General features: G+C 49.1%; 1 protein-coding gene across 2 annotated transcripts in view; it reads left to right on the top strand.

Moving 5' to 3' along the window:
* Nucleotides 1-22311, top strand: part of Arid3b (AT-rich interaction domain 3B) — a 47273-nt gene extending 24962 nt beyond the window's left edge. For both annotated transcript variants that reach the window (XM_076925576.1, XM_076925577.1), the window contains exons 3-9: nt 3024-3095; nt 3269-3341; nt 14819-15002; nt 16175-16488; nt 16615-16860; nt 17901-17999; nt 19998-22311. In XM_076925576.1, coding sequence (XP_076781691.1) covers nt 3024-3095; nt 3269-3341; nt 14819-15002; nt 16175-16488; nt 16615-16860; nt 17901-17999; nt 19998-20167 — 1158 coding nt within the window. In that variant the 3' untranslated portion in view covers nt 20168-22311. The remainder of the gene's footprint in view (nt 1-3023; nt 3096-3268; nt 3342-14818; nt 15003-16174; nt 16489-16614; nt 16861-17900; nt 18000-19997) is intronic.
* The last annotated feature ends 3929 nt before the right edge of the window (nt 22312-26240 follow it).

Genomic DNA, 26240 nt, shown 5'->3' on the forward strand with positions numbered 1-26240 from the left:
GCTGGCAGGCAGTGACTCTTCTCCTTACAGACCCCTCGTAATCACAGAGGTTGAGGTGTCTCTTGGCATGTGTTTTACCCATTCTCTGTCTGCTTCTACTTTTCCATATATATTTTTCCCACTACTGCAGTCTGTCAGCCACACTTGATATCTAAGAAAAATTATCTTAGGGCTGGTAACTTTTTAGTTAATCATGTCCACATCCTGGTGGTAGGTCAAGAAAACTTGAATTGCATAAGTGAGATATTTATAGCATTCATTTATAGCATCCAGTCCAAATTGAGAAAAGAGCTATAATCAACCCTTTCATTGCAGGCAGAAGGGGTGAGAGAGGAGAGTGAGTCCCAGGGAAACTGACCGTGTCTCTCAGCAGGTAGCAGTGCTATCTCTGTGCTGGAGGCTAAGAATCCCCTCAAGATGCTTAAGATTTGAGATGAAGGGGCACAGATGACCAGAACATGAGGTGATAGCCCAGAAGGGAAACTGACAGGCTTCATGAAGAAACTGTCATCCCAGCTGGACTGTGATGTAGCCGGCAGGATGTAGGATTAGCCTCACTATAGCTAAAAAACAAAACAAACAAACAAACACCCCCAACCCTGTAAGGCTAAGTAAAGTTTAGCTGCCTCAAGATGAAATAATAATATGAGAAATGTCTGCATAGGCCCCAACCTAATATTTTAAAGTAAGAGATGGACTGCTGCCGGGCAGTGGGGCTCACTCTGTCAATCCCAGCACATGGGGGCCAGCATAGTCTACAGAGCAAGCTCCAAAACAGTTAGGTTTACACAGAGAAACCCTGTCTTGAACCCCTCCCCCAAAAGGCTATCTTTGCCTTGGGACAGGAGAAGGAAGACTCACATCCAGACACCCTTTTGGCCTTGCATTTAAACATTAATAATAATAAAGTTGAGAGCGTCTCATTTCTGTCCTGTGGCCAGTGTGCTCTGTGGTCACTCGCTGGGTTAGATTATGGCTAAAACCCTGTCACTATAGCAGACATTGGCATGCACTTTATGGTGGTGTTCACACTTCCTCCTCCACTCTCCCCACTGAACCCCTGCAGCTGACTCCTCCCTCGACCAAGCACATTCTAAGCTGTTTCCTACAAATGGCTATAGCCAATGCTTAGAATTCCTTGCAGTCAGGGTAGAGCAGGAGAAAGTGGTGGAGCTGTGGTGGATGCCAGCCTCTCTCCCACCCTTCCCTACCCCCTCCTCACCCCCAGTGTCCTTCTCTTTGCTGTGGTGGAGCTCTGCTGGCACTTGGGTGTTTATTTTCACACATAGCCTAAGGTGGCCACACTGGCATGCTTGTTCTCGCACCCCTCCCCCACTGCTGAAAGCCCCACTCATTCAAGGTTGTGGATTAGGTCCTTCCCCTCCAACTGAGCATGACACAGTTCCTGAGCCTTTGGAATGCCTGCAAGTTACTGTAATTAGCAAAAACCCAGTGTTTTCATCTTGGGGACTGATAAAGAATTGTCCTGTGAGCATCAGCCTCAGATCTCTAGCTGCCGAGTTGGAAATTGAGCTGCCACAGTAAACAGCTGACATAACAGAAGCACAGTGACCCCCCATTAAATGTCTTTCAGCCAATAGGAGCTCCCAGGATAATTGACTTTCCAGCAGGAATTACTGGCTAAACAAAATCATTGGGCATTAGGGCAACCTACTGAAACCCTTTGAAAGGGGTTCAGATGTAACTGTCTGGTTTTGCTGACCTGACAGACATAATTCATCTTGATCATTCATTGTGCTGGTTGCCACCAGATGATACTAGATTTCTGGTGACTATAATTACAGTGTGGGGTTGAATTTAACAACAGAAAGAAAAAAACAAAAACCCACAATGCTCTGCTTGGTTATTGGCTTGGAAGGACACTGGTGCCAGTGTCTCCCTCTGGGCTTGTTATGTGCAGTCCCTGACCAAGCACTTCCTTACACACGTCACAGATGAGATAAGCAGGAAAACAATTTGGCCTAGCCTGTTTCATTTCAACTGACAAGGGGTCACTTCTCTGTCAGACTTACCTCACTGTGTGCCTCCACCAGGACAGGGTGAACGGAGAAGGACACAGGGAGAGTCTCTATACTTGCCACCGGCACAGAGGTGGCTGGGCCATCTCTATGGTATATGCACTTGTGTATTTGTTGAAGAGATTTTTTTAGTTCAAATGCAAATTGATTATGTAGCAGGCAGCATGGTGTTGTGCTGGGACAAAGAAGAAAGGGGAATTGATTTTCTATCAAGGAACATTCCTTTCTAATGAAGATGACCAAATTCCAGAAGACTGAAATTCTGAAGTAGCAGCAGAGAGACTGCTTCTGGAATTGTTAATGTAGCTGGGGTGCAGGGTGGGTTTCCTACAGAGGAGGAGTAAGCCGCCTGGCTGAATAAGGGACATGAGTACTCCCCTTCCCTACTCAACTGAATGGCATTGCTTTGATCTAACCATAGCTTGGGTGTTTGCTTATTGTTTTGTTTTTCAATTCTAAATTAGCTTTGTACCTAGTCTGCACCTCAGGCATAGTCAGGCATTCTCCTCACCAGGCTGGGGGCTGATGCTGCTCTGAGAGTCTGCGGCTTATGGCTCTTTGCCCACTCACTCACTCGCTCACTCATTCTGAACACTCACAGTGCAGTGCTGGGAACAGAGCTGAGCGTGTTTGCCCCGCTGCTCAGTGAATGTGTCTCAGAATGACAGCGCCCAGGACGCTTGTGTCCTTCTCAGCACTATCGAGCGTGGACAATATCCATCAGCAAAGGGAGAAGATTCTTTTGAAACCCACCCACAGACCCAACCACACGCCATATTTTGAAATGATCCTCAAAAGCAACACAGAAGGTTCCCAAAGGGTAGTGGAGGGTCCTGACTAGACACTAAGCCTTTCTAGTGGGAGGCAGGCGAGCGGAAGTGCTGAGGGTGGTCATATCTCCCTGAATGAAGGCCTCGCCTTTCCACTCCTCACAGGGCCCCACTCCCCTCCACCCCTGTCACTGCTGTGTTTTGTCTCCTTCAGAATGGGGCTTTGGCCTGGAGTGATGACGCCGATGGAGGCCGGGGAAGAGAGATCTCTCGAGATTTTGCCAAGGTCTGTAATGTCTTGAGCTAAAGATAGAGGCAGCTCTGCAGTGGGCTGTCTTACCCCCTCACATCCCCATAGGAGTGGCACATTTACTCAGACACCTATAGGAGCCCTGGGATGGCCCCTGGAGGGAGATGGGGTGTTTTACTGTGGTTTTTTTCTTGGGGTCTGGCCTGCAGCTGTATGAACTGGACGGTGACCCTGAAAGGAAAGAGTTTCTGGATGACCTCTTCATCTTCATGCAGAAGAGAGGTGAGTGTGGTGACTGCTGTGTCACTGTCACCCGTCCTGCTGTCTACGAGTTATTTAAATAACTGGCACCCAGCTTGAAGGAAGCAGAGAGGACCTTAGCAAACGATGGGTTTGCTTCTGCCTTATGTTTACCCCTCTTCTAATTAATTGGTCTCTGGAGACATTTTAAATCCAAATGTTCTTATTGCAACCTTATAGCTGCCTCAGATTTCATTTAAATCAGATGTGCCATGTACTGTTGGTGTAGTTAGTCCCGTGTGAACTGAGAAAGGTAAGTAAAACCACAGGGAACCCCTGGGTTGTTCTGGAGACCCTGAGATGTGCCATGAAGAGGAATGGCCAGCGTTACCTACTGGATCTCTCTGACATAGATGGGATATCCCTGCAGGTTAGCTGCCCAGGATATAGATACCCATTCCTCATCTACTTCTCAGTTCTTTGTCCTGCTCACCCTCTGCCCTGCCCCCTATAGCTGGCTCCACTCTGGACCATGTCGTGACTGAGTCTTGAGCCCAGTGACTCAGCTTCCTGGCTTTATATCCTGTCATAGCAATGGGTTCACCAGCTAGGTCAGGCCTCAGGAAGCATGGCCAGGACTTCAGCTGCTCTATGAGGAGACACATAGCAGTTTACGTAGCTCCACCTTCATCACCCTCAGGATCTAGCCACTGGGTCCCACCAGACCCTTCCCTGGGACCCTGCTAATACCTGAGCACACATCCCTTGAGGTCTGTCAGTAACTTAAGATCTCGGAAGGGTGTTGTTGTTGTTGTAGGTTGAGCTACTGCTCCTGTTCTCAAGTTCTCTCTCTCTCTCTCTCTCTCTCTCTCTCTTTCTCTCTCTCTCTTTCTTTCTCTTTCTCTCTCTCTCCTATTCTCCCCACTTTCCTCTTCCCCACCCCTAACTCTCCACCCCTTCTTCCCTTTTCCTCCTCCTTTTTTCAAAAGCCTTCTGCCCTCCTGCTAGTGAGTTATCACTGCTGGTTTGCTTTAAAAGGCATAGACAGGCTGGAGGCTTTGTTCCTCTGTCTCTGAGCTAACCGAGCAGCATAAGCAGCCCGAATTAGTTTACTCCTCCAGCAGTTATCTGGAGCCAGTGTGTGTAAGTAAAAAACAAAAATACAGCCCCGAAAGATAATGTGACTGGCAGCAGGGAGACTCTCTGTACCCTGAGAGAGAGAAATCCACTTAATACTTCGGTCTCACCTTCCAATTGCCTTTTAATTATTTACAAGCTCCGCCAGCCCAGCTGGTGCAAAGCCAGGCGCTGCCCCTGTCTCAGAGGGGCTGCCATGGCAGTACAGGCTTCAGTCGGCAGCGGCGGCCCTCGCTTTATTTTTCTACTTCATTGTTTTTCCTTCTTCCCAGAAGGATCTTTAAAAGAAAATGTAAACTAGATCATCCTACTCATGAGTGAGGGTGGGTGACTGTCCTCCTGTGTCTCCTGAAGGATTGTCACTTTGTCACACCTCTATTTCTGGAGCCAGGCAGGTCGGTGCTCAGAGTGTTTGCTGTCTGCATCTTGTTGGTTCTCCTGACTCGGCTTGCCCTGCCGGTGGCTAAGCTGCTTGGATGGTTGTATATCTGCTTCCTTTCCATAAAAGGACTGTAGTTTAGGACAGTGGCCCTCCTGTCCTGGGCCCGCCCCAAGAGAGGAAACATAACGGAGCTTGTTAGTTACTCTAATGCAGATTTTCTTGGTCTTAACAGCTGTTGACTTTAGGGACGGGACGGGATTACCCTTTTTTTATGGAAGCAAACTTGTGCACTATAGAATATCAGCAATACGATGGCCTCTTCCCATCAAATACCAATAGCGGTGCTCAGTCCTGATAACCAAGAATGTCTCTAGAAGCCAAGTGTAAGGCATATACCTGTAATCTCTCCACTTGGGAGCTAGAAGCAGGAGGATTAGAGTTCAAGGCTAGCCTCAGCTACATGGTGTGTTAGAAGCCAGCCTGTACTACAAGAAATCCTGTCTCAAAGAAGTCCTGCCTGTAGATATTGGAAGTGGCCTGCAAGGACAAATTGTCCTCTAGAAAAAGCCACTGCCTTGTCATGGAAAAGAGTAAGTAGAAAGTTTTCAGTGCAGAAAAAAAACCAAACCAAACAAACAAAAATGACCTTCATGGGAATCATATTACATGGTTTTAGAATTGGCTATGTCAGGTAGTGAGTGTCTGGAGCTCTAGGAGCCCACCCCATGCTGGAGCACGGAGACAGCCGCCGAGGCAGACCCAGGACCTCCTTCCTGGAGCACTGTTGGCTCCTAGCCTAGGTTAGGATGTAGTTCTGGTGACCTGGGAAGCAGGTTACATCTTTGATTTTGTGACACAAGCTGTCTTTGTTATTGGTTATTCAAGGTGTAGGTCTCCTTAGTCTCCTTAGTGGAGATCTCTGCAGCAAGTTAGCTGCTGCCCGCCCCCAGCACATTCGAAGGATAAGCAGTCGGTTCCATGGCATCTACTGTACAACCTGAATTTAGAAGTCCTGGTGATGTCCACCTGGGCTGGGAGCCAGCCAGGGCAGCTTCCATATAGCAGGCACCTCAGAGGAAGTGGCCGGGCTCTGAGAGAGGCAGTCCACAGCAGGCCTCCCCAAATGACTGCAGCTGCAGGTGATAAAAACAGCCTTCATGTGGGAGGGGCACAGGTTGTAACTGCTGCTTTGTGCTGTCTCCCGCCTGTTAACACATTTGGGTGAATTAACTGCAACAGATGGGCCTTTCAGCCTTCGGCCTTTAGTTTCTATCAACTCAGTTACTTGCACCCTGGTGGCCCCTCCCCACCCAATAGGTCAGTCTGCCAGTAGACTAGCCTAAGATCACAGTGGGCTGAGCTCCTGCTGGCCTAAGGAAATGAGGCCCTTGGCTGTACAAAGCCAGGCAAACACCCATCCTTCTCCACCATCTGGAGCAAAGCCCTTTCCTTTGCCACACCTTCCTTATCTGTGAGATGAAGTTTCTCTCTGGCAGTATGGAACTTTCAGTGTTCTGCCTCATGATGCCTCTGCTAAAGCTCCCTGCAGTCGTTCACCCCTGGGGAGAAACAACGAGAAGAGAAGCCCTGTTAGCCATCTCTTAGCAAAATAATGCTACACCCAGAGATTCTCTAAGACCAAATGTTTCTTCCCTCTTCTTGCTAAATAACACCTTCTTCTTTTGCAGACTGAAGCCAAGCAGAGGTACACACATTGTGTTGCACCCAGAGTCTCTTTGCTGAGAACATTGTTCTCAGAACGATGCTTAGATTTTAGAGCTCTGGTATCGTTTTTTAGCTGCACATATATTCAGGCGCGCGCGTGCATGTGTGTGTGTGGGTGTGTGTGTTGCAAAAAAATAAAGCCAAACGTGTAAATACAATTGTGTGCTAATTTAACTCACTGTGGGTAGTTTCTGAGCTTCTGTTCCCTGACACGGTTCATTTTCCAGTGCCCAAAGGGAGGGGCCAATTTGTAGTCTGGTAAACAGGGGCCGTGTACAGATAGTTGGTGTTGCTGCTGCTGCGATTTTACAGTTATCTTTAATATTATCCCAGGTACTTTGCAGAACATTTTCAATCTATTGAGTGATCTTTTCCCACCAAGAGTTCCAGCTCTGGGGTGGAAAGAACTAAACGTTAAAACATGACAATGAAGAGTCAGCCCCTAGGTTAGGAGACTTTCTAGGCAGAGAGCAGATTCAGTATTGATCTCCTCAGGCCTCGGCCACTGCTCTTTCCCTCTTCTTTGCACTGTTCCTAACAGCATCAGCCTCGTGCTGGCTTGGTCTGGTTTTAGAGACATGCAAGCCCTGTCCCTCCTGTAGCATAGGGTGCCCACCCCACTGGCCTCTGTGTAGCAGAGGATTTGCTTACCACAGAGTGAAGCTTTGCATACAAGGGGAAATCCTCATCTCTAGGCCAGCTGTGTCCCTTGGAAGGACAGATGTGACAGCTCAGCAGAGGGAAGAAGGCTGCTCTTTGTTGAGGCAGGATGAGGTAGTGGACGTAGGAAAAAACACCCAGAGTACCCTCTAGCAAGTTATTCTTTCTTGGCTCTACATCCCTGCCCCCACCCTTCACAATGCCAGGGTAAGCCACTGCATGGTCACAAGGAAGACCTTACTCAAAGGTCTGCCCTCCCACCAGTTCTGTGAGGCTACAAACTGCCCCTGCTTTCCCCCAGTGGATTGTTAGATCTGTTTTTGATGTGCATATACAAAGAATTTACTGTGGGAAAAGGGCTTGGTCTGCCTCAAAGTGCAGTTTGAGTGTTTTTCCTTCTGTTGTGTGCTTATCTATCCATCTCAGGCAAGGAAGTGTTCCTGACATATATTGCTTTGCCTTTTGGTGGAGGTGGTTTCTCTTGTGCTCTGGGTATGGTGTGGTAAATACTCTGCCCAGGACACACTTTCTAATAGACTAAGATGTTTGTCAGATGAAATGGGTTTGGAAGCTAATCTTCAAAGTTTATCCACAAGTGAGAGCTTGAAATGTAAATCTGTGTCTCAGGGCTGGTCTTTGTCTGAGTTAGAGCCTTCTCTCTCCCCAGGTGACCCAGCTGCTGCTGTTGAGAGCACTGGTTTTCTTCCATCTCTGATTGTCATTTAAGATCCTGTAACCACCCAGCTATCCATAGTAATGGAAAAGGGAGTCTGTTGGTTTTTTTTTTTTTTTTTTAAATGTACAATTATTTTGAATTCCTTGCTTTTATAAAATTCACCTGCTTTTCCTTCAAAATCTTGCATAAGTGAACCAGCACACAGTAATTAAGTTATTCATACTGTTGCGTCCCTCTGTTGCAGTGTGAGTCAGTATCTTAAGGGCCGGCCTATGGAAAGACTGGGCTGAGGTTTTGGCCCACTTCACCATTAGGTGAAGATCTAGGAGGTTCTTGCCACAGATGGTAGAGGAAGCAGATAGCCATGTGTGTCCCGGCCTGACTACTGTCCTTCTCCTCTGAACTTTGGCAGGACATGATCCACTAACAAACAGGAGGACCACAGCCTACCTCCTTCAAACTCTTTGTTAACCTTTGAACTTAGGGATTTGTGCATGCTGAGCTGGCACTCAGATGTAAAGTAAGAGGAGGTATGGTCATAGTCAAGACTTCATTATTAACCACAGCAGAATGTAAAGTCACCTAAAGCAGACCCAAGCTGCCGTGTCAAAAAGGCATATTTAGAATTAGCTTCCTTGTTGTAGAGCCACCAGCATCTTACTCATTTCTGATGACTCCAAATGGGATGACAAGATATATAACATACATACACACACATACACACACACACACAACCATAAGAGTGAGCTGCGGCTGGCACACCAACGTCGATTCTGATAGACCTAGTGTGGAACAAAGCCAGACACAAGGATTATGCTATGGATGGCTTCAGTCTTATAAAGTTTAAGAAATCACACACTAGAATGACAGACACCGCCAGCCCTGGTGCAGGGTGGGAGGGTGAGTGTTACTGGGAGGGAAGGGCTTCAAGAGAGCGATCTGACACTGGAAGTGTTTTATGTTCTGACCTGAGGGTTAATTCCACCCGTGCTTGTGAAAAGTCCAGTCTAGTCAGATTAGTGTACTACGTCACATGTAAGTTCATGTTGCAGGCAGTTCGTCACATGTAAGTTCCATGTCTGTGTTGCAGGCATTTAGAGGCAGAGGGCTTAAGTATCCTTGTCTTTCTAATAATGGGATATTGGCATGCCTTTTTTTTTCCTTGTGGAACCCCGTGGCGCAGAATGCTGTCGCCTGCCAGACACTGCTACTCAGGCTCCTGTTTGGAGATAAGTTCTACATAAACAAGTCAGGGGAAGAAATCACCAGCTAGTGATTCCTGTGCCTGAGGAGCAGGCCAAAGATTACTATACAGAGGAATGGCGAGGGTGTCTGCCTGCCTGCCTGCCTGCCTGCCTGCACACATTCCCGGGTCTAACATGGATTTTAATTCTTCCAGACTCATCATTGATTGTCTCATTTGAGCTATGGGTATGATTAATGATCTTTCTTAAAGCCAGTAAAAAAAGCAGCAAGGGTTCCTGGCAGGGCCACTTCCTAGGTCCGAGGCGCTCACCCCCCAACCCCCTGTGGAAAGTACCCTTTGAGTCTTCTTTGACCAGTCTTCATTGGAATGGGTCATTCTCTGTGGTGGAAAGGGTGGGGCTTCCCTCAGCATTCTCCTAGGTGCCCATCTTTGTGTCTAGAGGCAGCTGTCTCTTCTGCCTTACCCCTGCTCTAGCTACATCTGTATCCCCTGAGTGATAGACGGACGCAGAGGTCCCAGGCTGGGGAGCAGCTTGTACCTAGCCACATCTACCCTGGAAGCTTTTGATGACAGGCTCTAGCCTGTTAGTGCTAGTGTCCAGCAGCATGTCCACCAACAAGGGTTAAAGCCCCTGGAGTCTAGGAGGCTTTGCTTGGGTCCCTAGCCCTCATAAAAGCCTTTTTACATTGTCCCTGGGGCTGCCTCAGGCTCCCTGGCTGAAATCTGATAAGGGCCCTCTTTGTTGCAACTGTCAGTCTCCTTTATTGAGGAGGGAACTAGAGACCAGTGGCATTTCTTGGGGTACAGATAAGGCCTTGGATTCCTGTCAGAGTGAGCATGATTAATTACCCTCAATCCTAGCTCTTGCTTTGATAGCAGTGACTGACAGTCTGCAGGCTTCCCCGTCAGGTCCACCCTCCCCCCCCAGCACACACACACACACACACCCTTCCCTCTTGGAGTAGAGTCCTCTCCTGCAGGGCCCACACAGCCACCCACAAGAGTTCTTTACCATGGGTGTTGGTGGGTCCTTCTGCAGCTCTGCGGTTACTCCTGCAGGGCCCTCTCAAGCAGAGAGCCTACTTGCCACAGAGGAGGACCTAACAAAGCCTACAGAGCAGCCAGAGCCCCTTTCCCCTTCTCCAAAAGTCTGGAGATGCGGCCATTGGTTGTGGATTTCAACTTCATAGACTGGATCTTAAGCCTCATGGTGGTCCTTCAAAAGAGAAGACTCCCAGTCATCCATTTTCAAGATCATTGGCCAGTATTAGTCCCTAATTCATTAATTCATGCAGTTCCTAAAACCAAGCCTTCCCCCGCACACTTACAGTAAGAAGCTGCTGTCTCCCATGTGTACACACACCCTGATACCAGCACAGTACCCTAACAGATTTCCTCTGTCTTCATAGTAGCATCTCCTTTGGACAAGGGAAACGGCTTCCAGGTCCACTCAGTGCAAAGCAAACTGCCAAGAGACCAGCCTGAGGATTCCAGTTGGTTCTCCTATTTGTCAGGAAAACCCAAGGCAAGGCAGATTTTTGAGTCTGGTTTATCTGGATAATGTAAGAAACGCATACTGTGTTTCTGAGGGTGCTCAGGGGCCACCCTGCTTTGGGAGCCATCTTAACACTCTAACAGAGGGCTAGCCTCAAACCAAACAGACAGTACCAGTCCTCTTGTGGTACTAGAAATCTCCTCTGGAACCCAGGGTGCCTGAGCAGTGGGAGGCCGCAGAGTGAAGGGAAGCAGAACCCTGGCTTGCCCATGCACACGGCTGCAGCTTCTGATGTGAATAGATGTTGTCAGCCATGTCTGCTCTCCCTGTATGGAGCTGGTAAAGTTCCTGGTAAGGGTACAGCCTTGACTTCAAATACTGCTCTGGCCTTTCTTACTTTCTCTGATCTGGCTTTCTTCCCTAAGAAGTTCCCAGACTCATACCTGAGCCTTCCCTGACGATAGGTTACAGTTCCTACATCTGCCATACTGTTTGCTTCTATGGACCTCCAGTGGTCAGAGCCTAGCCTAGTGACTACTTCAAGTGAACGTGGAAATTCTTTCTGAGAAACTGCCTGCAGAGGCAGTAGCATCTGTCATGGTTTGTGTCCACGCCTCATTTTCAGTCAGAAAACAGGATAAGCCAGGTGGTAGTGGCACATGCCTTTAATCCCGGCACTCAAGCAGCAGAGGCAGGCAGATCTCTGTGGGTTCAAGTCCAGCCTGGTCTATAGATTGAGTTCTAGAACAGCCCTGGCTCAAAAAACCAACAACAAAAACAGGATAAGCTGCCTGGCCCCTTTGTCTTGAACACCTGGCTTGTCTCCAGATAAATTATAACCATTTCAAAAGGTAGAATGCATTCTTTCTTTTGGAAGTTGTATTACTGTTGAAGTAGTCCAAAAGAAGATCGTGCCATTCAGACATGGCGATCTGAAGGATATCTAGTTCTCCACAGACCTTCTGAGGAACAGTGTGTCTCTGGCTGGTAAGCCCTGCTGTGCTGGTTAAATGCTCAGCTCCAGATGACCTGTGTATTCCACATCCTTCTACTTCTCTCTGACAGTTCTTTCTCTTCCCACTCCTCCCACCGATGGAGTGGCAGTTAGTTGTTCTGCCTTGCCAAGACCCTTCCTCTGCATCCACTCTTCGGTAGCCTTCTTACTGGGAGCTTGCTCATTCTAAGTTTCTGTTCCCCAGGCTCTTCAGTAGTATCTGTGATCCGAATGATCCATGACAGGACTTGAGGAAGGACAGTCTGCTCAGGACTGTCACCATTAGACATTCAAAGCTAGTGATGGGTCTAATTGAGTGGTTCTCATGTTGCCCCAGGCTGGCCTATGAGGTAGGAAATGAACTGCAGACCCTCCTGCCTCCACTTCCCATGTGCGGGGATAACAGCAATTTAGCCACAAGTGCATGGAGGAAAACTAGTCCTTGCTTTTACCGAGCTGACAGTTCTGGGAAAGTGTGTGGACAGATAAGAAGAAACGGTGAGCATGGTCTGCTGCATTAGGAAGGGTATCACAGAAATCCTGAGAGGGAGCAAGTCTGTGTGAACTGTAGTAGTTAGAACCAGAGAACAGACAGAATTGGATGGAGACAGGTATTCTAGATCTGAGAAGAGGGAGGAGAGGCAAAAGTGAGCTTGGCTTGAGGGTGTTGTGGAGGCGGCTTGGCTGACCAGAGTTGCTGGGATCAACTGGAAACAGACCGTTTTTCATGGAATGTTCATGAATGTGGGTCACATGACCTAGTCATGTCTGGTGGGATAAGCAGTGAGGTTTGTGGGCTTTTAAATAAGTGAAATACCTAGTAAAAGTAGAAGGTGACCTGGCTGCAGTGTGCACATCATAGGTGGGAGTCCAGGCTGCTACGGGTGAGCCAATGACTTGACATAGATTGGTGGCCCAGACCAAAAAGGAAAGGTGCTTGTGAGGGATGCCTCAGAGGAAGAGGCAGAGGAACTTGCTAACAGCCTGAGAGTGGCTGATGAGAACAGCCAGGGCTGATCCAGAAGTTCCTCTTGTAAGGACTATGGTGTTGCTGGGTGGAGAGGGGGGCACAAAGGAAGAGGGGGGCATGGAGCAAGTTAAGGAAGTGAAGGTGAGGTCCGTGTGCACATCTCTGACTTGGAAGTGGACAAGTTAGCCATGTGAAGATGCCTTGGAAGCTTCTGGAGGATGGGCCTCCAAAAGAAGATGGTACCAACCCTAAGCACAACTCTACCAGCTTAGGCATTTTGTCGTGGTAGGAATGGGTTCATTATTCAGAGCAGCACAGAAAAAGTGTCAACCTGGAATGTAAGTCAGTGGTCTGGTGTTCTCTGTATTCATTTGTTTGGGTTTCCTATCTTTTTATTTAGAGACAGTGGTCTGTGCAGCAGAGACTAGCCTCGAACTTGAGATTCTCTTGTCACATGTTTCTCAGTACCTGGTGTTAGAAGCATATGTCCTTGTCTTTGGGTTACCTGTGTATTTTTAAACCAAACTCTATGACCAGTTGTCAAAGGGCTCAGAAAACAGCTGGTCAAGACAAAGCTCAGTAGTCTCCTCCTATCCACATGAAAAAGCTCTGGTTCTCCCAGGGCAGTCCCTCATAGCTGTGTTTACACTGCTTTCTCTGCAGGCGTGGGGATGTGGTAGAGACATTCCTGGGGATGACACACAAAACTGTCTCTGGTCTCCATATGCACATACACAAAAACCTGTACATATACAAATACAGATAATTTTTTTGAGACAGTATATTAACATGTAACCCTGAATGGACTGGAACTCTCTATGTAGACCATGCTGGCCTTGAACTCACAGATCATAGAAATCTACCTGGTTCTCCTTCCCGGGTGCTAGAATTATAAGCATGTGCCACCATGTCCACATATTTTGTGTTTTGCTATGTGTGTCTGTGTACCATGTACATGGCACTTCTCACAGAGGCCAAAAGAGGACATGAGATCGTTGTGGGACTAGAGTTATAGATGGTTGTGAACTTCCATGTGGGTGCTGGGAATCGAACCCAGGTCTTAACTGCTGAGCCATCTTTTCAGCCCCTGCATAAGATTTTTTTTTTAAGGGAGGGAGCCCTTCATTCCATTCTCCTGCTTGGATTATCTTGTGAAACAGCAGAGGAACTGGATGTGTTGTCACATCTCAGAAGGCCAGCACTTGGGAGCCGGAGGCCAGCCTGGTCAACTTAGCTAGATCCTGTATCCCTCCTTCCTCCCCACCCCCCAACTGTGGTGAGGCCACCATGTTCAGCTGGGGAGTAAAGCAGCAGCACTGGACAGGAGCAGCCTCTAGTCAGACTGGCTTGCCATTATGAGGCAACTCGGTAAGATGGGGGGCAGGGAAGGGGTGGGGCCGGAGCAGAGCCCAGTACAGTAAGAGTTTGCCATCAAAAGGCAACAAGTCTCATTCTCTGCCCCGGATGCTGACCCTTCCCTGTGGAATTCTCTCCTCTGACCTCCAGATCATTAATCCCGAGCTGCCAAATGACAGTCATCCATCACGCCTCCTGACCAGCATCCCAGCCTCCTGTGAAAGGACCTGGGCCCCTCCCTCACTCCTGTCCCCCGGTGCTCATTAGTAGCCCTTCCTGCCCAGTGCCAGGTTTCCTAATCAAGTCCCTGGCTCCTCTCACTTCCCCTCTGGGCCAGTGGGCGGAAGCTGCTCTGACCCTCCTTCTTTAAGAGGCCGGGGGGGGGGGGGGGGGGGGGGGGGGGGGGAGTGATTAGTGAGTGGAGAAAGAATTGTTGAGCGGCTTTTTATTCCCTGGGAGACCTCTATGTCCAGTAGCTACTTTGACGTGTCTAGTCATAAGAGAAAAAGAAAACGTGTCTCTCCATCCTGTCTCTCGGGAGAGAAGGCAGGCAGTCTGTCTACACAGGAGCATGTCCAGCCGCTCTCTCACCAGCGGGGATGTAGGCAGGTGGATGCTCTAACAGCCTGGGCAGAAATTGATTCGAAAGGCTCCAGGAGTATAAATTGCCAAACTATTAGAAATATCTGAGATTATACTTCTGACAACAAACCCTCTATGTTGGGCCTGCCTTGCCTATTCCAGAGAGATCAGACAGTGAGTCTAATTGCTGTTGGATCCAGGGCCTCTGGGGTCAGATCACGCTTCTGAAATTCACAAGCATTGTGTCCCTCGTGCTAATGATGAGTGTGCACAAATTTGATGTCTTCTTGCTCAGCTTGACTGACCCAGCCTTTTCTCTTGTTGGACAATCACAGGCACCCCAATCAATCGGATTCCCATCATGGCCAAGCAGATCCTGGACCTGTATATGCTCTATAAACTGGTCACAGAGAAAGGGGGCTTGGTGGAGATCATCAACAAGAAAATCTGGAGGGAGATCACCAAAGGCCTGAACCTGCCCACATCCATCACCAGTGCTGCCTTCACCCTCAGGACCCAGTGAGTGGTCAGGGCTAAGAAGGAAGCCAAGCAGCGTTAGGTGTTCCTAAGGGAGGAAGGAAATGAGGAGCCTTTGAGATGAATCCCTCAGACCTGAAAAGCTGTCCTCACCATGGCTCCTGAATGCCAGTATTTTACTGTTCTGTGTGACTTAAACCTCACAATCTGTCCTGGCAAGTAGATACTGTCCCATTTTGTAGATTATGAAAACTGAGCCTAATCAATTTAGTCAGTGCCATACTGGGCCAGAAGGCCTGAAATTCAAACTAGGCTTCTGTCTCTGCAAGCTGTGCTCTTTAGAGAATATAACCGCCCAAGTGGCCCACCCTCTTAAAATATCCTCAAGCCTCAGGTCAGTCCAGACTCATTGGTTGCTGACCTGTTTGGCCACTGATTAACTAGTTACAAGGGTTGACAGAAACAGTAAATCTGAGAGTAGCCATGTAGAACGAAAGCCAAAGTGGCGAGTATTTTTCTGGAATGTTCTAGTTGCTCTGTGAATGAACAATTGACATATCTTCAGGTAGTATGCCCTGGTCTTGTTGAGAGAGGGTAAGGTTTTGGGGGCCAGAAAGATGGCTCAGCGGGTTGATGTTTGCTGCCAAACCTGACGATCCATATTCAGTCCCTGGGACCCAACTGACATGGTAGAAGAGGACTCCTGCAAGTTGTTCTCTGGCCTCCATACCAGGACCATGGCATGTTCTGCATGTACACATGTACACAAATCCACACACAATCAGTGAATGTCAGCACAGCGCTTTCACCCATCAGCGGCATTCTAGTAGAAACAGACAGGTATAACCAGAATGGCAATGTTGTTGTGGAAAGAATGGCCCCATGAACAGACGTTGCACACAAAGAAGGGCAGCCCTCCTGGGTCCGATACAGCAGGGAAACCAGCCTGATGGAATCAGAAGGAGCAAAGGTGGCATAGTGAAACACAGGCCTCATTTCCCTAACAATATTCCAGAGGTTTGAGTCCAGAGGGAAGATGTCAGTTAAGGCTGTAAGGTTCTCTTTATGACTGATGCTTCAGAGTCGAGCAGTGTGTATGCCTGGGCATCTGTAGAGAAGCCTGGAGGGACGTGTCCTGGGGGCCTAGATCTCCTTAAACTGGACAGTCTGTGTCTGGCACTGTGTTCTGGATCCCTCTCCCTCCTCCCCTGCAGGTACATGAAGTATCTGTATGCCTATGAGTGTGAGAAGAAAGCCTTGAGCTCTCCAGCTGAACTACAGGCAGCCATCGATGGCAACCGTAGGGAGGGTCGGAGGCCCAGCTACAGCTCCTCCCTCTTTGGCTATTCACCTGCTGCCGCCGCCGCCGCTGCTGCTGCCGCTGCTGCTGCTGCTAGCGCTGCCTCTGCTGGGGCCCCTGCCCTTCTCTCGCCCCCCAAGATCCGCTTCTCCATCCTTGGGCTTGGCTCCAGCAGTGGCACCAGTGCCAGTAGCCCTCGGATACCCCCAACATCTACTCTCAGGAAAGGTGAGTTGGGCCTTTGAAGGAGGGAAGGGATAGAGAAAGGAAGCCCAGTTTCCCTTTGCCCAGGATGGGCATCGTGGTGAAGGCAGTAAGTCATAGTGGATTGATCTAGCTCCAATTCCTTCACAGGTGATGGAGTCCCAGTGCCTGTGCCAAATCGCCTGTCTGTGTCAGGGACTTTGGCAGGCCAGCAGGCTGGCAACCGGACTGGCACACTGGAGCAGCTCCGAGAGCGTCTGGACTCAGGGGAGCCCCCTGAGAAGAAGGCATCAAGGTTGTCGGAGGAGGAGCAGCGCCTGGTACAACAGGCTTTCCAGCGCAACCTCTTTAGCATGGCGAGACAGCTCCCCATGAAGATCAGAATCAACGGCAGGGGTAAGCATCAGGGTATGACTCCATCTTCCCTTCATACTGCCTGTCACACCCCAGCTCCACTCAGGCCCGAGGCTTAGTGGCAGCAGGTACCTCCTGACCTCCTGGCCTGGGAAACATCCTCTCCAGCCCTCCTTCCCATTGCCTTCACTGCCCTAGAAGAGTCCAGAGAAGAGCCACTGGAGGTGGCTGCTGGCTGAGATCTCACCACCTTAATGTTTTCTAAGTCAGAAGTTGCTTCAGGCACAGATGCTGTGCTCCCTCAACCCTGCCTAGCCTTTTGATCTGTCTAAATTACAAGGTTTGCATCCACTCCAGGACCTTACCGGATATAAGTTGTAATCAGGTCTGTCATTCCTGAGAAATAATGGAGCCAGCCACCAGTAGCCTCGGGAATAAGAAGTAGGCAATGCAAATTTAGCAGAATCTGTGACATTTTTGCCTTCCCCCTCCTCATTTTTCTACTTTCCACCTTCTCAAAACACACATCCCATTCCCTCGTTTTTCCTCCCCACAGTCCCCTTCAGCCCCCTTCTATGTCATTGTTGCTGTAGTTCCCTGTCACGAAAACATGGGCAGTTGGGTGTTGAGAAGGGAGGCAGTGTAGGAGGAGCCCTCAGATCCCTCGGCAGAGGGAACCATTTAGAGGCCAGTAGAAAAGGTAACTTGTGTGGAAGAGTGTTTGACTCTGTGGAGGGAGAAGTCCCATGTGCCAGCCTCCCCACGGGGCAGGGAGGGCTAGGTACTGGGGGCAAAAGATCCTTGTCCCTGAGATCCTCACAGTTCAAGTGCACCGGGGCAGTTTGAGGCCAGGGCTGCCTTTCAGATTCACTGTAGTGGGTACGCCATTAGGGTTGGCCTGCTGTCCCTTTACTCTGTGAGTCAGGGAACTAAATTGACAAAAAGTTGGTTAGCCTGGCTCTGCTGCGGGACCCATGATCAGAGGTAGTAGAGACGGTGTTAGACCATGGATGAGCTTGACTGAGCAGCACCAGATGATGGCAGGGAACTTGACCATGTCTGATTTCTGTCCGATTCCACAGAAGACAGAACCGAGCCTTCAGCTGCAGCCCTGAACCTGACCACAAGCAACATCGGGAGCATCAATATGTCTGTGGATATTGACGGCACCACCTACACAGGTAGGCCTCTGGAGCCTCGGGCGGCCCGCGCTGCCTGGGAGTGGGGTGATGTGGCGTGGCTTTTTATAGTGACTTAGTATTCCTAAGGTAAAACCCTGGACCATAGGTACCAGTCTTCCACAGTGACAAAGAACAAGAATCCTTTCCCTGACTGCAAAAAAAACTCATTAAATGGTCTATTGTTCCATGTCTTTTTTTTCTTTCGTGGTTTGGTGCCAGGAAGTGGGGTGGGGTGGGGGTTGTCAAGACAGGGTTTCTCTGTGTAGCCCTGGCTGTCCTAGAATTCATTCTATTGTTACAATGATTTTAAAAGTGATAATTTTTCTCTATCCCAGCTATCTCCCAAATAAACAAGGCTGTAAGATTTATTTATAAGCTTTACAGCACAGTAGCGGAGCGGTTACTAGTCCATTTCATTCCTCTGAGCTAATCTAACTGCCTCCCAGCCAAAATCCCCACGATCCGTGCCTTTTAGTACTGGTCTGGCCCTCTGCCCCAGCTGTGTTCCAGGGTATCTCTCCAATCCTCTTTTCGTGGCAAACCCTCCTCTTCCCTCACCTTTCTCTTCCTCCTTCCCGACCCCTGTACTACAGAAAGAGACCCTGTCAGAAACAAATGAAACAGGCCAGCAGTGAATCTGCGTGCTGCAGAAGCCAGCCTTGACCCCGGGCATTGCCAGTTTTCAGTTGGAGCTTATAACCTAATTGCCTACAGTATTTTGGTGGGTAGTTGGCTTTGCATCTGTAATGAACAGAAAGATTTCTCAGAGGTGTTCAACATAGAATTCACAAAGGCAACAAACCCCACCCCTGAATCTGGCTATTCCATGTGTTTAGGGACAGGCTTGGGAATAAGGTCAGCTGAGTCTTGTTAAGCACCATTTGATGAGTGGGAGCTCCAAGCTCGAGCTGGTGACATCTGCCTGTTTTCCCAAGGCGTGGTACGGCAGCTGCCTGGTGAGCACTCACATGCAGGCCAGCAAAACCTTACTTTCAAACCAAAACATTTCCCTAGGGATAGCTCCTGGTCACCTGCAAGGACACCAGCTAAAACATCAAAGTTCAGCCAGGAGAAGAACAGCTTCCTAGAAGCAGCCATGCTGATATGCCTTGCCAGTCTCTTGTACCCTCCTGGTGCCACTCATAGTGTGGCTTGGGACATGGGGAGCTGGGTTGAGTCCTGAAGAGAACAGAAACTAGGAGCTATAGCCAGATCTCAGCATCCTCCTGTCATCTTGGGAGGCAACCTCCTTTCCTCAGAATAGGGAGGGTCAGGAGTTGAGGCTCCCAGCACTCTGAAAATGAACCACTCACTTGTCTTGACCTTGTCCGCCCTAGGCTTTCCCTGTTGGACTGTGGTACCCAGGAACCTCAGGGTAGTCTAGAGGTTCAAGGCCACTCTCCCCCATCAGCTCCCTTCTAATGCTGCTTCTCACACCTGTGCTTGCCACCACAGCCAGGCCTGCTGCTCTGCAGGCCTCCTGGAACTTGTCCATCTTGAATTCCAAATGTCTTGGTGTCTTTCTACTGCTTAGAGCTTCCAGAGCTTCCAGAGCCTCCAGACAGGTTCCTAGAGCTGTGCGAGGCCCGACCTGCCTCCTCAGCACCAGTGGACCAGCCCATCTCGCTGCTGTGTCTCCGGTTCTCTAGCCACTGTGTCTTCAGTTTACTACTTTTTCCCTTTCAAGCAATCTAGACACTATTCACCACCAAAACCTTTCTGGTCTATACTTACGCTCCTCTCTCCAGAACCCTTATGATGTGCCCAACAGCAGAGGTACACCTGTCCCAGAGCATTTTAGCAAAGATAATGTTTGTGTGTTTGTCCTTCGGCAGTCTGTGAACCTTTGGTGGCAGGACAGTTGTCTGGGCTTCCACTGACATCCGGCATGGTAGGAGAGTGAAACACACAGGGTTAGCCCAGCAGTCATGCCCTGTTTAATTGACCTGAGCTACAGTCTTTCCTCTTTAGCCCATATTGCTTTTCCTCCCACCCCAGGTGTGCTGTTTGCCCAGAAACCAGTGGTCCACCTCATTGCGGGCTCTGCTCCCCAGAGCATTGGCAGCGGCAGCGGCGGCAGCAGCAGCAGCGGCTCTCACTGCTCACCAAGTCCTACCTCATCCCGGGGCACCCCCAGTGCAGAGCCCCCCACCAGCTGGTCCCTCTGAGCAGCACTCGGCACCCACTCCCTACTCTCCTGCCAAGATAAAAGGAGGTTGATGCACAGAATTTACCTCACCTCATGGAGCCTGCATCAGACACCATCTGGCCAGATGTTAAATCTGGAAGTGTCCATCTGGCCAGGCTCCATTCAGGTTCTGCTGTATTCTGGGGGGCAGGGCAGAGTAGCGTTGTCCAATCAGGGATTGTCTTGGAGAACTGGGTGGGGCATCTGGGCATCCAGCTTCCCCAGGATTCCCCAATCACCTCCCATCCCAGAGTGGTATATCGACAATCTGTAAGGCGACACGGGGCTGGAGGCTTTTCACTTCCCTTCCCCTTAATTTATTTCCCTTCTGCTGCCTTCTGCCTTCACCCCAGGGTCACCAGACTCTTAGTCTGCCCAGTCCCCGCTGTTTAAATCCCATTTGGGGCTCTAGGAGTCGGGGACTTGTCTTCCTTGCTCCTGTCAGCTGAGCGTGGGATGGGGATGGGTCTTCCCAGGCCTCCTTTATTCTGTGGGCGTGGCTCTTCCATATCCAAGTCTTAAATTCCTTCCTCAGGGCCCTGGAATTTCTTTTTATTGTTCCTAAGAAAAAAGCATGTTAGGGTGGGCTTTGGGTTCAGGGTCCCTCTGTGTATGGAGAGGAGGAAGTACTCATGGTACCCAGGCCCTGATACCTATCTGACAAGACTCCATTCTGATCTCCAAACCTCAGCTCCCTGCCTGCCTCTGTTGGCCAACTTTCCCAAGATACCACTGGTCCCCGGCCCCTAACGTCGTCTCTTGGGGCCATTTTAGCCCCACCAGCCCAAGACATGCTGATGTCAGGCTCACTGAAATACCTCAGATTTGTAATTGTTGATATTTGATTCTTCAGGAAGTATTTGCATCTCTGTAATATTTTTTTTAATATGTGTTTTGCTGACTTTAATTTGTAAATTTTTATTGTTGCTGTTGTAGCACCAAAGAAATGAAAGCAGATCACCCTAGCCAGGTGCAGTTTGCAGCCACCTCCCTCCAACCTGCCCCTGCCCTGGCCAGGAAGCGTAGCAGGTAGGGTGACTCAGGGATCACCACAGCAGGAGGATGGGATGGAGGGGCCCATGCTTGCTGGTGGATCCTGAAACCACACTGGTTCTTTCCACCACCCCCACCCCAGCGATCAGGGTGGGACAGAGTATCTTCCTGCCCTTAGAACCCTCACCTTGGGGCGTAGGCAAATGGCTGTGTGCCCTGCCTGAGGCTGAGCTTCAGGGACAAGGGGATGCTAAGAGCTCTGTCTCCTGTTGGCATGCAGCTGGAACAGGCCACTGTGGTAGAGAAAGGGTGGTCCTTACCCAGGGCTCCATCCTCATCCCGGTGCGCCTCGCTCTGTTACCTAAAGCATCATCACTCATACCCACCAGGGCTGTGCGGGTTGTAGCAGTGGAGCCCACGGCGCGGCCCAGCGGTCCTGTCAGGACAAGAAAGGGAAAAGTTTATGCACAGACATACCTCAGCCTGGCAAGCACAGCACTGCTGACCGCTGGCTCTTAGCCCTGCCCCAGGACACGCACACTCAGCTCTGACACTGGGGTCTGACCCTCTTCCGGTCTCAGAAGCCTTATCCATGAGGCACATGCAGGGTTTGGCAAAGGACATCTGGGATCAGGTGCTGTGAGAAGCCGATTTGGCCAGCGTGTCTCAGGATTTAGTCATGAAGGATAGACCCTTCCTACCCAGGGGTGACAGGGACAGTGCTATAAGACTTTCTGGTCATCAGATACTCTTTCCTCAGGCAGCTTGTCTACCTGTCCCTCTCAGTGCTCCTCACTGCCCTCAAGCCAGCAGCAGGCTTCCAGCCAGAAAATGCAAGAGCTGGGTACCTTGTGTGCCCAGCATTAGGGCTTTGGCCCAAGTGGCGCTTCCCCTGCAGGTGTAGTCCTGATGGCCATGTGGCCATGTGGTTGGCCAGGACAGTATCCTCCCCTTCCATGTCTTGTATGTATTCTAACCAGAAAAAAATGTGATAGCACATGGTAGCCTAGGCCGTGAATAAAATACCTCAGATTTCCTCTCACAGCAAGTGTCTATATATGTCGTGGTTATTTTCTGTCTTACATGTTCTCGAATGTTTATATTTCAATAAATCTCTACCTCTTCACATGAGCCGGTCTGGGATCCTTTCTCTGACTTGAACTGCACAAGGACCTTCAGAGTGCAGAGTGAACTGTGCCTCAGGTCTCCAGCTCCTCCTGAACCTTCTCTCCCTTCACTGTCTGCTTCCACAGAGGGCTGGACCCCCCATTTCTCAGCCATGCTGTCAGAATCTCCTGACAATACTAGTCACCATGGCAGTGCTATGGAATACCTGACTAGCAGGGGGCCACCTCTGTGGCTTAGCGGTCCCTTGCTTGAACTTTCACTGGGTCACATTCAGAAGAGATGTGTGTGGGCTCTGGAAGGGCCTCAGGCTAATGGGTTTGTGTGTCATCTGGATTTTAGAGAATGTTCTAACCAGGGCATGGACTTAGAAGGGTGACCTAGAACCAGATATCAGTCTGAGTGTAGGTCTTCTCTGCCAGGCTGCTCACTCCTAACAGCGCAGTAGGAGGGAAAACTGCAGGGCAAGGCCTGCATGGGATGATACTGTCCCTCCATCGAGGACCATGAACACCTGTCTGCAGACCCCCTTTCACACCACTCAGGGGCGCTAGAACTTCAGGAAGAGATTCCTACTTCTCGATAGCCAGTGTGGTTCACACTTGTATTTAGGCTTCGCACAAGGAGCTGGAGTTTCAGGCCTCCATGAGATACGTAGTGTGATCCTGTCCCCCCAGAAGGGGAAAAAAGAAAGGCCCCAGCAGGATGTCTGGGCAGCTGAAGGTGCTTGCTGCCAAGCCTGATAACCCAAGTGAGTCCTCTGAGGAAAACCGACTCCCACCACCACGCAAAGTACAATTGTCTTAACAGGGCCAAGGAAATGCCGGGCGGTGGTGGCGCACACCTTTAATTCCAGCACTTGGGAGGCAGAGGCAGGTGGGTTTCTGAGTTTGAGGCCAGCCTTGTCTACAGAGTGAGTTCCAGGACAGCCAGGGCTACACAGAGAAACCCTGTCTCGAAAAACCAAAAAAAAAAAAAAAAGCAAAAAAAAAAAAAAAAAAAACAGGGCCAAGGAAGCTTGGTGACTGGAACACACCTGTGATGCCAGCTAGCACCTGGCACATAGAAGCAAGATGGCTTAGCAGGTAGAAGCTCTTGTCCCATGAGCTGACACTAGTTTGAGCTGGCAGGAGAGCACCACTCTCAGAGTTGTCCTCTGACCTTCATACACGTGCTGTGGCACAAACAGATCATACAAAACCTTTTTCCAAACAGGGTTTCTCTAGCCCTGGCTCTTGTGGCACTAACTGTAGACCAGGCTGTCCTTAAACACAGAGATCCACCTGCCTCTGCCTCCCAAGACCTGGGATTAACGACATGTTCTACCTATACCACCATCTGGCCAATTTTTAAATTTTTTAAAAAGATCTATCTAGTCAGAGTGGCACACCTTTAATCCTAGCACTCAAGCAGAAGCCAGCCTGGCTGAGACTGAGACACTGAGTTACAGGCCTACTGGGCCTATAATAGGCTACATACGTTCATGTGAGAGCATGAATACACTTCTAACCCAGACCTTTGAGGTAGGAAGACAACTCTGATCTGGATCTTGAGGCAGGAAGACATCTTTAATCCAGGCCACACTTTCTGCTGGAAGTCTATATAAGGACATGGAAGAAGGAAAGGTTTTGTCCCTTACCTGCTTGTTCTCACATTGCTAGCACATCACATTATGTATGTATGTATATATGTATGTATGTATGTATGTATGTACGTACATATGTATGTATATGTATATAAAGAGATTCATTTCATAAACTCTGAATTTAGAGAACACTAATACAAAAATGGGTCCTATAAAGGAACAAAACTGATTTTTTGAGTTATTCAGAGTGGTTTATAGCTGTAATCTGAGTTGTGGATTGCTAAAACCCTTTGGGAGGGAGGTCAAACCCTTTCACAGGAGACACGGATATCCTGTATGTCAGATATCATTTATGATTCATAATAGAAGCAAAATTGTAGCTATGAAGTAGCGATAAAGGTAACGTTATGGTCGGGGATCACCCCGACATGAACTGTATTAAAGGGCCCCAGCTTTAGGAAGGTTAAGAACTGCTGGAGTAGCCCAGCAGTGGCCGAGGGTCCAGCAGTTGTTCCAGATACAACATGAATCCCAGGGAAGTCACAGAAGAGCTGCCAGTTTTCAGTCTACATTGGAATCCCAAAGAAATAGGTTCTAGTAGCAGGAACAGGACAGATGAACTTGTCAGTGAGGGTGAGGTCAAGCAGGAAAAAAGCAAAAGCTTCCTTCTACCGGAAGTGTGGCCAATTCAAGAAGAATCTCTCACAGCTGTACCCAGCTGCTTGGGTTTTAGTTCATTCCAGATGTACTCAAGTTGACAACCAAGATTAACCATCACAGCTACCTAGGGAATTCCAGGCCCACCTAGGCTACATGAGACCCTTTTTAAAAAAAAATAAAAGAATGACCAGCACTTTAATCACTAGTCACCAGTCATGTGTATCACACCTAGAGCCGGCTTCAGGGCTAAGAGGAAAGAGTGACACTGTGTAGGGGTGTTGGAGGCTCTTAGTTACTGTTTCTGTTGCTGTGAACAGACAATAACCAAGACCGACTCATAAGAGAAAACATTTAATTCTGGGCTTGCTTGTGATAGTAAAGGATTAGTTCATCATGATGGGAAGCAGACTGACATGGTGCCGGAGCTCCACACAGGCATCCTCACACAGGCGGGAGGAAGGGAGACACAGTTGGTCTGGTATGGACTTTTCAAAGCACAAAGCCCATCCCCAGTGATACACCTCCCCCAATAAGGTCACACCCACTCCGTAAGACTACACCTCCCAGTCCTTCCCAAATAATTTATCAACTGAGTCTGAGAACCACACCAGGCCACTGTAGTTCCTTCTATTTCAAGATGCCAGAGAAAATTAGAGGAAATATTATCAAACTTCACACCCCACCAGTTACCATACACACACACACACAATGATCATGGAAACATAAAATAATAGCTATTAGGAACATTTTCTGCTCCTCCAGAGGACCCTGATCTGATTCTGGATCCTTGCATGGTAATCACACCATCTGTAATTCCAGTTCTAGGGGATACAGTGCCCTCTTCTGGTCTCCCGGGGCACCAAGCACACATGTGGTACACATGCATACACACAAGCAAAATACAGACAGAAAATAAAAAAGCCAGACGTGGTGGCATATGCCTTGAATCCCAGTTACTCAGAAAGAAACAGTTATCTGTGAAATAGAATCCAGCCTGGTCCAGGCCAGCCAACGCTACATAATGAGAGACCCTGTTTCAAAAACAAACAAAAAAGACAAACTGGGAAAGGATGCTGCAAAGGTAGTAGTGAGATGGAGTGTTGGAAGCTTATTAATTACTAAAACAGAAGCTAAACGGAGAGCAGGAAACCTGGATGTAGAGATGGAGGCTCCTCAGCACTTGGGAAGTAGAGGCAGGATAATCAGAAGTTCAAGGACAGCACTGGCTACATACCCTGGGCTGCATGGGACCCAGTCTCAAGAAAAAGGAGGTAGGAGCCACAGACAACTGTATTTCAGAAGATGCAGATAGAGCTTGGGAGGTAGCTTGGTGGTGGAATTTGTGCCTGGCACTAGAAGAGCTCAGAAGACAAAACACAGCCAACCTCACTAAGAATCAAAGTGCACACACTGGCATAGCTCTGAGGTTGCACAGCAACACCAGGTCCTAAGTGGTAGGGATTTCCTGCAGGGGGCGGGGGGAGACATGGTCTGACAGATTTGCAGACCTGTTTCTGTGGAAATGGAACATACACTTGCCCCAGGACTGTGAAAGCTCACCCTGGGTGTGTGTCATGGCAGTGAGCACTGATGGTATCAGCAGCCACTGTACCTGGTGTGGGCTGGGGTTTCTTCTCTGGCTTTTTCATGGATTAATTCCTTTCATTTTTGTGGTGGTTTGAATGAGAAT

Source organism: Arvicanthis niloticus, chromosome 26 (assembly GCF_011762505.2).
Source record: "Arvicanthis niloticus isolate mArvNil1 chromosome 26, mArvNil1.pat.X, whole genome shotgun sequence".
Lineage (NCBI taxonomy): Eukaryota > Metazoa > Chordata > Mammalia > Rodentia > Muridae > Arvicanthis > Arvicanthis niloticus.